This window comes from Psammomys obesus, unplaced genomic scaffold (genome assembly GCF_907164565.1).
Source record: "Psammomys obesus unplaced genomic scaffold, mPsaObe1.curated_primary_1811, whole genome shotgun sequence".
Classification (NCBI taxonomy): domain Eukaryota; kingdom Metazoa; phylum Chordata; class Mammalia; order Rodentia; family Muridae; genus Psammomys; species Psammomys obesus.
In genome coordinates, this window is record NW_026596073.1 from 9,836,570 (window position 1) to 9,851,661 (window position 15,092).

The 15,092-nt window shown below is 40.0% G+C and overlaps 1 protein-coding gene across 3 annotated transcripts in view; it reads right to left on the bottom strand.

The window, feature by feature from the left end:
* Nucleotides 1-15,092, bottom strand: part of Lgr5 (leucine rich repeat containing G protein-coupled receptor 5) — a 121,460-nt gene that overhangs the window by 18,003 nt on the left and 88,365 nt on the right. For 2 of the 3 annotated variants that reach the window (XM_055626181.1, XM_055626179.1), the window contains exons 5-8: nt 10,115-10,330; nt 7,535-7,606; nt 4,173-4,241; nt 2,696-2,767 (exon numbers count right to left, since the gene is read on the bottom strand). In XM_055626181.1, the coding sequence (XP_055482156.1) occupies nt 2,696-2,767; nt 4,173-4,241; nt 7,535-7,606; nt 10,115-10,330 (429 nt within the window). The remainder of the gene's footprint in view (nt 1-2,695; nt 2,768-4,172; nt 4,242-7,534; nt 7,607-10,114; nt 10,331-15,092) is intronic. The other variant, XM_055626180.1, reaches the window with a different exon arrangement.

Below are 15,092 nucleotides of genomic sequence, written 5' to 3' on the forward strand. Positions count from 1 at the left end.
ATATATATATATATATATATATATATATATATATATATATATATATACACACATATATATTTATTAATTACACTTTATTCACTTTGTATCTCCCCTGTGGTTCTCTCCCTCCTCCCATCCCAATCCCTCCCTTCCTCCACCCTCTGCATGCAGAAAACAAATCCTTAATCAGTGTCTACTATGCTCAAACTATGAAGTAGGCATTGCAGAGAGTTAAAGATTTGTTCATTAAAGAAGCCGTCATTGGAAATTATTCTACATGCTAGAGGTTGAAGAGGAATGATAAAAATATTCCTGCTTAAAGGATGTTGGGACCAGTTGGGAACACACAAGTAACAGCTCCCCACCTTCTGTCTGCCAAAGCAGCTGGAGTGTTCAACAACTTTGATCTACGGTGTAGATTCTCTTTTCCTCATTCTCAGGGGAGCGAATTGAGGCTCAGATACCCAGGGAAGCTCACTATTTCCCAGATCCCCAATGTAAGCCAAGATAGTAATGAGCTTGGTCGTTGGCTTTGTATGACAATGGCAAGAGTTAATTCAAGTGCAGTGTCCCACATGATACCTGACATGGTTGTTACCTAGCATGCCTAGGTGCTTTTCAGTCTTAATACATATCTCTTCTTTTCCTTTGGGATTAGACAATAGGGGAAAAAAACTGCAATGAAGGTAGGAGAAATTTGGGTTTGTTATGATCAAGATAGAGTGCATATGTGTGTGGACTTTGCAAAGAATAAGTGAAAGAATTTAAAAAGAATGGCAAGTGGAGTATAGGTCTTGAAGTGGAGTTTTCCTCACAGTACACCTGTCTTGGCTATACTATATACTTATATGCACATAATTACACTCATACACATGTGTAAATATGTATACACTGGAGAGATAAGAATATATGTGCTTACATGTTTATGGCAGAAGTATCACCACTACATGTAAAAAGTTCTGGAATTTTCTGGAGGTAGCTTTTTCATTTGTTAGTGGGAACGGTAAAAAATGCAGTGCCATTTGAAATAGATACAAAAGACAGAATTCTAATCATTTTAATGCAAAAAAAAAGGAACCTTTGTGCTATACAAATGCAGCTTACTTAGCTGGGTTATGGCATTGTTGAGGAGAGCTTCAGGGGAAATAGGTTAGGAAGGCTGTCTGTGGAGGACTGTGACTATTGTGGTAAGGAGTTTGCATTTGATCTAAATGGATGATCCTGGATGTCTGTTTGTTAGCAACAGAGTGACAAGAAGGATGCTGTTTCAAGCTTCCCTGGTGACAGTGGAGACAGGGAGATCAGTCTCATGTGCACTGATAAGCATCCAGAAGTAATGGCTAACAGAGGAGTTGGTAGAGTGCGGATAAAAGGAGGGCAGAGGGTTGGAGATTGCAGAGGTAGAAATGAGGACTGCTGACCAACTGATTGGGCTTCGAGCAAAACACACAGAGGTGGCTGTGTTGGAGAGGCTGGTGGTGACAAGAGATGGAAATTCATGTTGAACGGAAAGCAGGAGGGTGGGGAGAAAGAAGGTAGCGCCTTGGAGAGCTTCCAAAGACTGGGAGAGCTGTTACTCAAGATACATTAACATGCCAAAAGACTGATTAAACACCAGTCCTGGGGCTGAAAGGAGAGAAGTGGCAAAGCCAATGCAATTCGCTAATCTTTTAATATGTAAATGCTCTCTAATGAGGACTAATGTTTATTCGGCAATAGAATTCAAAGGCCCTTGCCAAAATATTGCCAGGACATTTCAGAGGTGAAGAATGATTTTGTTTGTATGTGTATTAGCTGTCTCCTTTCCCCTCCTACTTACTCCCTAATTGTTAAGACTAACTGGGGCTCCAGCTATGGTTTCGGAAAACCTCTCTACCAAGTTAGCACAGGAGAACTCCCTGACAAGTGCCCTCCTTAGGGCCAGGTTCAATGGTTGCCTTTACTCACCTTCTCTATGATAGATCTGAGGCCTCTCAGCAAGGCCAGTACCATTTCCTAAACCTACTTTGGACATGAATCCTTTATCTAAAAGCCAACTAATAATTCCACATCTTCATTTTTTTTTTAATGTTGATACATAATAAATGTCCCATCTGTATTAGGTGTGAAACAAAACCTTTGATACTCTGCGATTATAAGTCTATCTTATTTTTATAATGTGTCAGCCTTTATACTCCCTTTTCTACAGCACATGCACCTTTCTAGAATTACATCCTAGTTCTGTTTGAAGGTGACTCAAGCCTGGGGCTTGTGAACGAATAGACAGAACGCATAAAACAGTATTCCTTTCACTGAATGCTCATGACCAGCAGTTTAAGCCTGAGGTAAATTGTCTCTGAAGGCCTTCTTTTCTTGAATGACTCAGTGATCTGAAGCGTTGGATGCTCTAAAGTCACTTTCATTCCTTGCAAAATACGAGTAACCGGAAGTGCTTTGTAAGATGAGCTGTGGAGTGTGGCTCCACCTGGAGATGGCGACTGTAAGGCAATGGACACCACAGATCCTAAAAGATCAGTCTTTAGTATCATTTCAGGGTTTAGTCGAAACCCGATGAGATATACCAATGCATACACTTTTGTACAGATTATTGCACAGATTGTGCCAAAAATCGGGTGAACAGACAACATTAATTGCATTATATTTAAATGTGCAATATATTTAAAACTGTTATATGCCAGGAAGGACAAGTAAAACGAGCACAATGGCCACTCACATTGTGATAAGAGAAGGGTTGCCTACGAATGCTTTCTCAGGTATTGACCTGATGTTGTTGCTGTGGAATCCTCTAGAAAGAGAGAAGAATATTAAAGAAAGTCACATGTATATGTGTGTGTGTGTTAATTAATAGCCCTGTTTGCCCTACCATGTAACCATAGTCAGCATCTTTGGTAACCAGGGTACAGGTAACTCCTCCCTGCCTCACGGACTGTGTATGTATGTCCTCATTTACTTCAGAGGAGCAAAGGGAATCAAGGGCTCTCATCTTGAAAGAAGAAGAGAAGCTGTGCAAATCCTACCTGAGCTATGTGGAAACAGGCTGTTACGTTAGAAAAGGAAAATCCTTTTGTTGACATCCAGTAGAGAGCCTTTGCATAACAGCTTGAGTGGGAGCTATCTTTGGAGAGAGGATTAAGATCACTCCCTGTTTGAAGCTGGGAGAAGGGAAAATTGACTTAAGCTGAAGTGAAGTAGAGATTTAAGGAAACGCCTTACGAGGAAGATGCTTAGTGGGTCTGTAATAACAAATTGATTTCCACTGTCTGAACGGCTGAGAGGCAGAGTCAAGGATCACTGAGTTTTCTAGGGTTGTGGCTGTATGTTAGGGTTGCCTCTCCCATCAGTATTATGCACATGTGATTCTCTGAGGTGAAACCCACAAAGGTTTTTTCCTTATAAACAACCTCCTCTATCTATCTCCTTTGAGGATATAAAATTCCAGGCTTATATTTTTTCAAGTACTAGGACAGTACGTACAGAAGCTATTCATCTTTTTAGATATCAGGGAAAGCTAATTAAAAACAATGTATACACTCAACGGTCAAAAGTTAGTTTACCTTTAGTGAAACTGTGCTTTAAAAGTTAAATAGGGAGCTATCTCTTTCTGGTCCAGCTTCTCTCTCTGTCCTCATGGCTCACTCACTGTCTCTACCCTTCTCCAGGCTCTCACTCCTTCCTTCCCCCAATAAACCCCCAATAAATTTTTTATGCCAAAAAAAAAAAAAAATAGAAGAGGTTCATCTAGCATTTGAGGAATAATGCATGTAATAAAATATCTGTGAAAGAATTAATTACTATATAAGGGACAAATAATTTTATTCATACAATTCTATATAACTCAGAAATTCATACAACTCAGAAATTTCTAGATTCATAGAAATGTTTAACAAATAACTAAATTCTATTATAGTTGTATTACAAAATGAAAGAATGTAAATGGTACTAAAATGCATATAATTTATATGCTGCATAAATATAAAATATGTTTTACATGCATATGGAAGGCCACTTATAAATTTAAAAATTCTGATGCTTTTGGTTATGGAAATCAGTGAAAACATATTTAAAGTGCACTTAACTATTATTTACATAAGCTTAAAAATTTTCAGCCATTACATATAATAAGCACACCAATTTTAAAATAAGTTTGCAAAGAGTAAAAGTTCATTCATCAAGCTTGTCTTAACACTTACAGTTCTTTAAGGTTGGAGAGTGTCTTGATTGCAGTGGGAAATTCATCAAGGTTATTATAATTTAAGTCTCTGGAAATGAGTAAATGGTATTTTAGTATTTCAGTTAAAACTTCTATTTACAAGATAAGTTAGTAAATAAGTAAGTATGGTTGGGTTTTGTTTTTAAGTTGATTAGGAAAGAACCAGCAGTGACTTATGTTAGTAGAGAGATTGCAGCTTCCAGAGACGGGGGCCCAGTTATTTAATTTCATCTGTACTCATTTCAGTAAGATAATAGCTAGAACATTGTAGATCATCACTAACAAAATAAATAAATTCATTAAGTAAATTATTTAAATCAATTAAAGAAGTATAGCAGTTACATTTCAGTAAATATTTGAGCCTGTCACTTAATCCAATAATACCTTTGTGTACGCTATTCCAATGGACCTGTATCATTGATGGAAGCTCATTTTTATTTTCTCTTTCAGGAGAGGGTTTATTGGGGCTTGTTGCCTGATACTTTAAAAACAATTTATTGTATTTAGTGTGCTTGAGTGTGCCCGTGCGTGTGTCTATGCATGTTTGTGTGTTTTTGTGTGGGCACGTGTGAGCACCAAGCTTGCTTGTGGAAATAAAATGACAATTTTGGGAGCTGTTCTTCTCCTTCCACTGGTGAGTTCCAGTTTAGCAAGTTAAGCAGCAAGTGCTTTCACCTGCTGAGCCATCTCTAGGGCCCTGTCCACTAACAGTCTGAAAATACTTGCATTTCAATAGTCATGACACCAGTGAGCAGAAAATTTGAGCCAAAGATCAAAGGCAGTGTTGGGTCATTTAAAACAGGAAGGGACCTGCAGCTGCTTTAACTTCCTAAGAGGAGTGATGCTGGCTTGCTTCTGATCACTTCCTGATGGAGCTCTTCATTGGGTCCTGGTTCACTGAATTGCCAGCTGGTGTTTGCACTCTTCAGTCCTGGGATACACCTCCTTTTTCTTTTCCTCCTTCTCATTTAGGAAGCAGGACATGAGTGCTGCCTTGTTCCTGCCCTTGTCTCACCCAGCCTGAAGTCTAGGACAAGATGTATGCTTTGGAAAGGTTTAGGTGATACACAGGACCCTTAGCAAAGACGTGAAGCCTAGAGTTTTCCCAGAGTCGCAAATGATGATGAACTCAAGAGTCTGATCTGTGAGGCAAAGCTTTGTGCTATCGGTCATACACAGAGATAGAAGGGCCAGAGGATCTGAAATCATTAATTTCTCTATCTGCAATGACATAAATGGCTTTTCAATCCCATTACTCACACATGTTTTATAGGCTTACTCCTCCTTATACCTCTATCTTCATATGAAAAACGAATTGCTGTCTGGTCCTTGGGAATGGCAGATTTCCCAAATGACATAGAAAACCCTTTTGGTAAGGCAATCAGATGTGGTTAGATCCTCCTCAGTAGAAAAGAATTGCTATTTAATTTTAAGAGAAAGATAATTTGACTGAGTTAGACATGAATCAAGATTCCTACTTGTCTGGCACAAGCCATCCTTAAGCTATTCTGCAGGCAGGAAACTCGTGTCTTTTGTGGACATAAATTTTCTTCCTGTTTGTAAATCTCTCCAGATGCTCTGTTTTGATTAAACGAGGACTGGACCCTTATAAATTACTTGGCTTTCTAGCCAGGGAAAGGAAGAGGTTGGGAATAACCAATTTACTGATCCTCTGTAGCCTTCAGCAAAGTAGGGCCAGACAATAAGATTCACATATTTGTCCTGAAACTCTTTGTTCTGTGGTATTTATATGTATTTTTCTCTAAGTCTGGTTCCTCATCCAGGACTGGGGACAGGAAAAGCATTTATGGAAACAAAGAGTAAAGCTAATTTTGTCTTTGATTTTTGTCTGTATTTGTTCATTTGTTTTGTTTTTTGTTTTGTTGTGTTTTTGTTCCAATTATTCTGTTGGAAGGAATGAGAAAGTGTTACTTAATAAGAGGGGCATTCTAACGTTTTCCTAGTAGCTGATGGAAACTGCTTTCCCATGCCATCAAGGACATATCTGGTTGAGTTTCTCTTTCACGCCTGGGAAGAAGCAGAGTGACGAGTCATGCAGAAGAAGAGTTGTGGGTGCTCATCTGTTATGAGAAGACCCGGGATAGAGGGTCCCTCAGGAAGCTTGCTGGTCCAGAACCGGTCAGAAGCTGAACTGACCGTGGGTAAGTTGTTACAGTCTGCATGCAAATGAACAATGTTCCCCAAGATCACAGAAGACTTGGTTTTGTGATCAGACACAAGGCCTCGTGTCTTCTATTTATTGTATTTCAGTATTAAAGTGGGAAGGGACTTGAGGACGTCACTGCAACCACCTTCCTCTCCAAGTACACTCGGGACTTTTGCTGCCTGCTACCCATCCTGACTGCACTCCATTTGCTTAACGGGGCATTGGAGAGCATTTCCTGTACTGGGAGGAGGCTTGTGCTCTAGGTAGGTGGTGAGCTGCTCTGCCCTGGCTCTGGAATCTCGGATATGATCAGCTGACTGAACTCATTTTTATCAAAACTACCAACAAAAACCTGATCTATTTTTGTTGTTGTTTGTTTGTTGAGGTAGTGGGTCTTGCTTTGTTGACCCAGGAAAATCTCAGCCCTTGGGCTCAAGAGATGGCTTTAGCCTTAAAATAGCTTGAGACTACGGGCACGTACCACTGTATCCAGTGGAATTTCTGACCCGTTCTTGGAAAGCAGTATCTGGAAATAAACATGGATTTCAGAATCAGATTAGAGGGGAAAAAATCAATTCCCGATTATGCTACAAGTTAAATATGTAGCTTGGGTAAAGTAACTCAGTGGGGTCTAAGACAGGACAGAAATAGCTGCTCAATGGGATATTTGTAAACATTATTCAGTGAATATCAGGGATCATCCACATACTCCGCAAGTGATATAGTCCCTTGGATTGCTTCTGTAGGAACCTGGTTTCTTATTAGGGACTTAGTTCTCAGGATCTTCAGCTTCCCTTCTGCAGAGGACCCATCTCCCACCCAACTCAGGACTAGTGCTCCTGACAAGAGGGTTTGCTCCTCTGGTGGAGAATCCACATTCCTAAGCAAACAGTCACTGCTTACTGAGAACATCTCATTTAACTTTAATTATTCTCACTAATTTGCCATTCTCAAGAGATTAAAATAGAATCGCAGTTTTATTGTTTTGCTCTGTGGGGTGTGTGTATGTGTGTGTGTGTGTGTGTGTGTGTGTGATAAAGCCTCTGTAAATATCAGTTTAAAGCTCAGGCAATTAACCAAACCAAACATCAAGTTTGGCTTTAAAGCTGTTTTGATTCCTTCAGAATATTCATGAAAACACTGGAAAGGGGGAAACAAATAAAAGGTCAACTCACAAAGTCTCCAGGCTGTGGAGCCCATCAAAGCATTTCTTTCCCAGGGAGTGGATTCTATTATTATGGAGATGCCTGCAAGAGAGCATTAGCAGCAGTCATGAACAGTCATGAAGGCAGACTGCACAGAGAAAAATTAGAAACATTTTGGATGTTTAAATCGAAAGAAATATAAAGAATCCACTAATGAGAAGAAATGAACATTAAAACAAAAGCCTCGATGCTACCTTCACTCATACTGTAAACAATTCTATAGCGTTGGGTTTAAGATAAGTACTACTTGTGTGTGATGATATGAATGATTCACGTTTTTCATTGTATTCTCCAGCGTGGTTTGCTCATTGTGACGTGGAGACAGAGAGCGGTCAATAGAGATACTGAGGGTCACACGTGGACGCAGCATGTTTTGTGATGACTCCATTCCCAGGTCATCAAGAAGGGGTTTTTAGCTACAGGGACTAGTGACCAGACTTTTCCTGCTACCTAAGATTAGTAATCTTGACAAACCATTAACGTGTACAATTACCATCTTAGACTCAATTGATAAGCCAGGGATGCCAGAGTCGATGAGAACAGCTGTGTATACAACTGTGAAGTTGGCTAACACCTGAAGAGATTTTGCAGAAATGGGTTTAAGGGAAACAAGGTTAAAAAAAAAAAAAAACAGTGGAGGAAAAAAAATTGAAGGCCCTAGTCAGCTTCTTCAGAGTCATTGATAACATTTTCATGTGAAGAAGTCAGGGTGAAAATGTGTTACTATCCCTCTCAATTTCTTTTCTTCCCAGACAAAGATCTTCGTTTCGATAAATAAATTTTTTATTTAGATGAGGTCTTTGTGACATCTCTTCTGGGTCTTTTATAGGCAATGAATTAGAGAGGGGATGGAGAGAAACAGAAAAAGATGGGTAAGAGCCTTCCTAGGAGTACACGCTACAAAGAAGAGTGGGCCATCAGCTGCAGTGATGCCGTGGTCTGGTGAGGGTACTGAGAGTCACTGGGGAGGGAGGGGACCAAAGGACCCTCTCCCTATGCTCCCTGTAACTTTGTGTATTAAACGACTGCCCAAGACCCATAAGCTTGAGGCTTGGCAGCCAGCTTGTGGTGTTATATCAGATAAGATGATGGTTGGACCTATGAGAGGTGGGTCCTAGTATAAGGAAGCTAGGTCATTGAGCCTTGTCCTTTAAGGAGACATTGGGTCCCTGTCTATCTATGCTTCCTAGTTGCTCTACCAGGTACTACCTATCACGATGCTCTGCTTTACCACAGGTCCAAAACAATGAGACCGATAACTGTGCATGGAAATCACTGAAACTGTAAGCTCAAATGCACCTTTCTTCCTTTTCCTTTCTTCCTCCTTTCCTTCCCTGATAAGTTCTTATCCTGTAGCCCATACGGCTTGACCTATAAGCTTTCGCTGGCTTTCAAACTCACTTCAACCCTCATATCTCTCAGCCTCCTAAACCCTAGGATTATAGGTGAGAGGAAGCATGCAACAGCTTATCTCCAGCATTTGTCATAGGGATGGAAAGCTAACACATCAAGCAAGTTGTTCTTACAGCTGTTCAAGCAGTAACTGCATCGAAACATCAGTGCTGGATAAAGGTTGCTTATTCTATTACACACGAAAGAATATACTGCTTCACTCTCAAAGAAGACTGATTAATTTCCAAACTATTAGTCGAGAACCACTGTGATTTTCTAAAATGGTGAGATGTGACTGAGGCCTGGGTGGTGGTACTTGCCTATAATCCTAATGTTTGGTAGGCAGGGGTTGAGAACTTTAAGGACATCTTCAAATGTACAAATTCAAGGCCAATCTACATGAAATCTTGTTTCGAAAACCCAATCCAACCCAACCCAAAAGATATCTAGATCTCAAAGAGAAAAAAATAAGCTGTAGAAATGCAGAATTGCTGTCAAGAGTCAATGCTCTGCCCTCTTTCTCTTCATCTTGCTCTTCATCTCCTTTTTCTTTCTCCTATTTTTTTTTCTAACTTCTTTCCATCAGTATTAGGGCTTAACCCCAGGTGCTGATGCTAGACAGTCTTCCACTAGGATATACCCCGGCTTGGGAATGATCTGCCTTCTTTTTTTTTTTTTTTTTTTTTTTTTTTTTAGCCAAATAAATAAATAATAATAAAAAAAATGTACTTGTCAAGGCTGTGAGTGTAGTTTACTGATAAAGTATTAGTACTTGTTTTGCTAGCATTTGTGGTGCCAAGTTCCATCCTTAGAACTGCAAAAAAAAATCCTTGTTAGTAATATTTATCATTAATAATTAAATTATCTTTCAATAAAAAGTTTCTATTAGCTTTGTAATGATTTAAACTGTACAACGGATTCTGCTAAAGGTAAAGGTGCTACTGTATGCCCAGCAATGTTTATTACTAATCAGGTATTTGATAAATGTTGTTTAAATCATTCACACATTTAGAAAATTCCTAAGTCATTTTAGAGAGGGTCGTAGAACTTTTCTTCATCCCTTTAAAGCGCCTCCCTTCAAGTTTTGAGGTTTAAGGCTAAGATCTCAGAGGGGATTTAGAAGCTGCTAAAAGGGAGAGAAAAATCAATAAAGCTTACAGGACTACTAGGCTGGAGAGGTTCCCGAAGGCATAGTCTGCTATGTGGTGTATTTTGTTCAGGGCCAAGGTCATGGCTTGCAGGGCTGATAAACTCCTGAAAGCCTGGACAGGGACCTCTGTCAGAGCGTTGTCATCTAGCCAAAGGTGCCGCAGGGAGTGCAGGCCACTGAAACAGCTGGGTGGCACGTAGCTGATGTGGTTGGCATCCAGACGCCTGGAAGAAAGCAAACCAGAATGGGAAACAGCAAAGCTCAAGCAGACTAGGGCTTTGCCGGAACACACTGCATGCGCTCATTAGCCACAGCGAAACAGTATGGGGAGCTCCAGGCCCCAGACAAACCGGAACGTTTTTCTGTTGTGATCAGCTGTTTTCACTCATGGTGAGATCCTTAAGAACCCCCTTCTCCCCTTTCCACCCCCCCAAGGAGCTCTTCGTCTCCTCCAGGCTTGCGGGTAACATGCTTTCATGCACGGACATGGCCTGAGGTGTAAAACTGAATCCCGTTTAGACGCTGTAAGGCAGACATTCTCTCCCCTCATTCCCACCCCAGGCCAAATGAACGACTTTGTCATCCCAGACTTGTTTGGAACATACCAAACAGCAATCCGCTGGGTCGTTCCTAGGCGCTAGGAAATGATTGCTTCAGTATTTGAAAAGAATCAGTAACTTTGAAAGGCTGCTAGCTATGCCTCTGGGAAGAGCTTCAAAAGCGCTGGCTGCCTTGCTTGGCCTTGGGCATTTGCCTTGGGCGGACGTTTGTTTTTCTAACATTTTAAATGAATAATAAAATTAGCAGCTTCGCAGCTCTTGCTTCTTTTTTCCCACTTTCTGTTTCTTTCCTTCTTTTTTTTTTTTTTTTTCTTTCTTTGTTTTGTTTGTAGATGGTGAAGCGCTTCTAAAAATAGGTCTGTAGGTCTGGTTGATAAGCGGCTGTTGCCTCTGAGCCAGCAGAGGGAGTGCAGTGCATTTATTTTGCCATAATTCAAGATAAACGGTGGCTGTAATTAAAGTGACCTAACGTTTCCTGTGGAAATGACAAAACTGAGGTAGTTTAAGAAAGTTTTTGTGAGGCACATGAACAATGTTACTTCTAGCAATCAGTTATGCCTCCAGCAGGCTCTAGCACCCACTTTAAAAAAAAAAGATTTGCATTTGCAAAACTAGAATTAAAAAACAACAACAACAAAGACTTGCATTTTATGCAGCTCATGAATCAGGAAGGATCAGAAAATTGTGAGAAGATTTCAAAAATTGTTTGGAAGCGTCTAAGACTAAGCAGATGCAGGAAGCACACGGGAGTCGCAAAATCATCTGCTGCAAACCAAACTTAAGTGGTTTCGGAACAAAGACAGCCCTCTTTGGTAGAAAGCTAAACTCTCTGAGAAGGGGCTTCCTCACTTTTGGCCACGTACACCATCCCTGTCATCCCCCAGTTCCTACATCTCCTCTGCGAACGGGAACAAGTGACCCCTAATGGGCTCCGAGCCAAGTTTCAGTAATAACAGAGGCAAGGTCACTTGGAACAAATGTTAGGAGTTGGCTGTCTTTGCCAATACTCTACTCACTTTTCCAGTAGACCAGCCCATGATTGCGGGAGCTGAGACAGGGTCTCCTAACACGGCAGGGTTCTGTCAACAAATGACCTGGAAATGCTTGGGAAAATCTGTCACAGCACTCTCTCTTCAGCAGTCTGCTCGTACAGTACAATCTCGTCAAGGATGAGGGGATAATTGCTTTTATTTGGCTAGAAGTAAAGTCTGTATTTAAACTGGATGTAACTACTGCCCTAATTGTAGCTTCTCAGTTGTGCCCCACAGTACAGCACGGGCCTCTGCCTTTGCTGGGCACATCATCTTTCCATCCTAGTTGCTTAGGCATCAACACTGCAAGTAGCTCCTAAAAGTTCGGTGCAATGTTGGGGAACCAGAGAAAAGGCTTTTCCAGCATGGAATTAGGGGCTTTTCTTTTTTCATATTTAAGTTGTAACCAGCAAGGAGTGGCCTGATATCAGTCTCCTATGTGAATACATCTATTACTTGGGGCAAGGATCCTCTGGGAATGTTTTTTTTTTTCCTCCTCCTAGGAGAAAGATTAAAATCTGGCCATACTATTAAATAACTTTCTGTCTGAAATGAGTAAGTCAGAATAATTACTCAGTGTTCTCACATTCTCAATACTAATGAATACTCCCAGACCCTTGGTCCTTAACACAGACTCTAGGTGTCCTGAGTACATAGAAATGCCTTTCTATGACATTTCATGATATAGTTTCATCATTTAAGAAACTCCCTATAAAATAGTCACTGGGTAGTAGCCTGGATATATGGTTGAGGTACTTTCTATACATATATGAAAATGTCATAATAAACCCCATTATTTTAAAAATTAATACACATTAGTAAAATATATGGAAAAAGAAGCTCCCTCAAACCATTCCTCTAAATGCAGTGTCTCAGAATCAGCTTTGCCTGGCCTCAGCAGTTCCAGCTTCATTCAGATAGGACTGTATTGTTGACACTTTCTTACTTTACTAAAATGTAATCAACAAAAAAATTCATATAGATTTACAGGGTGCATTTTAATGTCTCATTACAAGTCTATAAATGTATAGTTTATATACTGTAAAGTGATTAAACTACAATGTAAAGTGATTAAATAAAACTCATTAACATATTTATTTCTTTTCATACTTCCTTTCTGTGGCAAGCACATTTAGGATGTCATCACTTAGCAAATGTCAAGTGTTCATTATTATTAATTATAGTCACCATGTGACTATAATTAATAGATAGATTACAATAGATACAATAGGTACAATAGATTGCCATAACATATATGCCAGGGCTCTGTGTCTTTTAACCTGCCTTTCCCATTCCTGCCATCAACCCCCAGGCCCCTGACAACCATCATTCTGCTCTCTTCTTTGATATCTGATTTAATTTTAAACTATCCCAAGGCTAAACCGGAGTATGGAATTAATTATCTACCTGCTTTACAGGTGGCTCTTACAGAACACGGTTAAGAACTGGCAGGGCATAAGTTATATCTACTCAGTGAGTCAGCAGTGCGATCATACTGTGCCAATCTAGTATTTTCAGGCAAGTAAACTTTTTTTTTTATTTATATGCTTGGAAAACACAACCTTTAAGCAGATAAGTATAAGGAAAATAGCACTGCACAGTGCAAGAAAGAAAGCCCACATATTGGGGCTAGGGAGATAGGTCACAGACTCTTGCTGTGGGATCATGAGGACCAGCATCCATTTAATGATGTGCTCATCCTGCAAAGACCTAGCCTGGATACCCAGTTCCAAGGCATCCAAAACCTCTGCTCTGTGCACAGAAGAGTTATATACACTTGCAGGCATGTATACATATACTCTTGCTCTCTCTCTCTCTCTCTCTCTCTCTCTCTCTCTCTCTCACACACACACACACACACTACGTCTTATATAATCCATGTATGTGAAGTGTGGCCCCATTATGTATCTGTTGTTAGGAGCAACAAAAATAACTACATCACACTGCGTCACTTTCAGAGTGTGTCATTGTTTTTCTATTCATACAGGTCACAAGGTGGGTGTTGCTAAGGCAACTTACAATCTAAGAGTTAGTGCTGAGATTCAAACCGGGAGCCAGGGATGACTCAACAGACCTCATCTTTCAAGTGGGGAATAACTTCTCTCCTAGGGTTGCTTGATGAGAATGGATATAGCATAACAGAGCTTTGCAAAAATAAAGCACCTTGATAAAGTGAAATCATTCTGACTTTCTGAGGAGGTATAGTATGTTCTTGTCTTTTTACCAATAAGACGTAAATGGTAAAAAGAGGCAAACTCAGATTCTGTTTGGGCAAAAGTCAACCAAATGAGTGTTAGACTGTCAGTGAATTTCAGTTCTGAGAAGCAGAGGCTGCTTTTCACATATCATCTTGGAAATAAATAACAAGCCTGCAATTACATTTGGCAGAAGTCTTCCTTATCATTTAGTCTTATGTATGTATGTGTCTGTGTGTGCATGTATGTGTGTTTAAGCATGTGCTGCCTTATGTGTGTGGAGATCAGTCAGTTCTCTCTTTACATCCTGTGGATTGTGGTGATCAAACTCAGGTCATCAGGGTTGGCAGCAAGCACCTGTTTCCTCTGAGCCATCTTGTTGGCCCCTTCTTTTCTGACTTTAGTAGTATTTTTTAAATCTATATACGTGCATGTATTTGTGTATATATGAGTGCAAACACAGATGCATAATATAATACATCACTGAATATAACATCTTTGCTTCAGAGAGATAAGACAAGTGCTGATGTGAAACAGATGGTACAATCTCAGAGAAAGATCTAGCAACAATCTTGGTATTGATTCATCCATCAAAATGTAACAGAGGCAGCACAGAGCCTACATGCAATTATGCATGGCAAAATGAAATATCTAAAAAAACAGTAGGAATGTCCTTGCATTCAGCTCAGACAAAGCCTCTTCATTACGATCTTGAAATACAATTTGAAAGAACACATGAAAAGTGGCATCTACTTTATACTCCTCATATGTCTTACTGCTTGTGCTGAAATTGTAGATTTTACTTTTATTTAAAAAAAATTAAAGCGTGTATACCAGAAAGGGGAATTGGGGTCTGTGCAGCGAAGCAACAGGCAGTTGAGTGCTGCCTGAAGTGGATGTTTGGAACTTAATTTATAACCACTGGAAGGATCAAATGCTCTTATCTGCTGACTCATCTCTCCAGTTTCTTTTATTCTCACTTCTTTTATCATAGACAACAATGAACATAATGGCCATATGGAAAATTGGAGAAAGCATACCGTATAAGAAAAACAAGCAAAGCTAAGGATCAGGATGTAGTTCAGTGGCAGAGTGCTTGCCTTGTCTGCACATGACCCTAAGTTCCACTGATAACATCACCAAAACCAACCAACCAACCAACCAACCAACCAACCAACCAACCAACCAACCAACCAACCA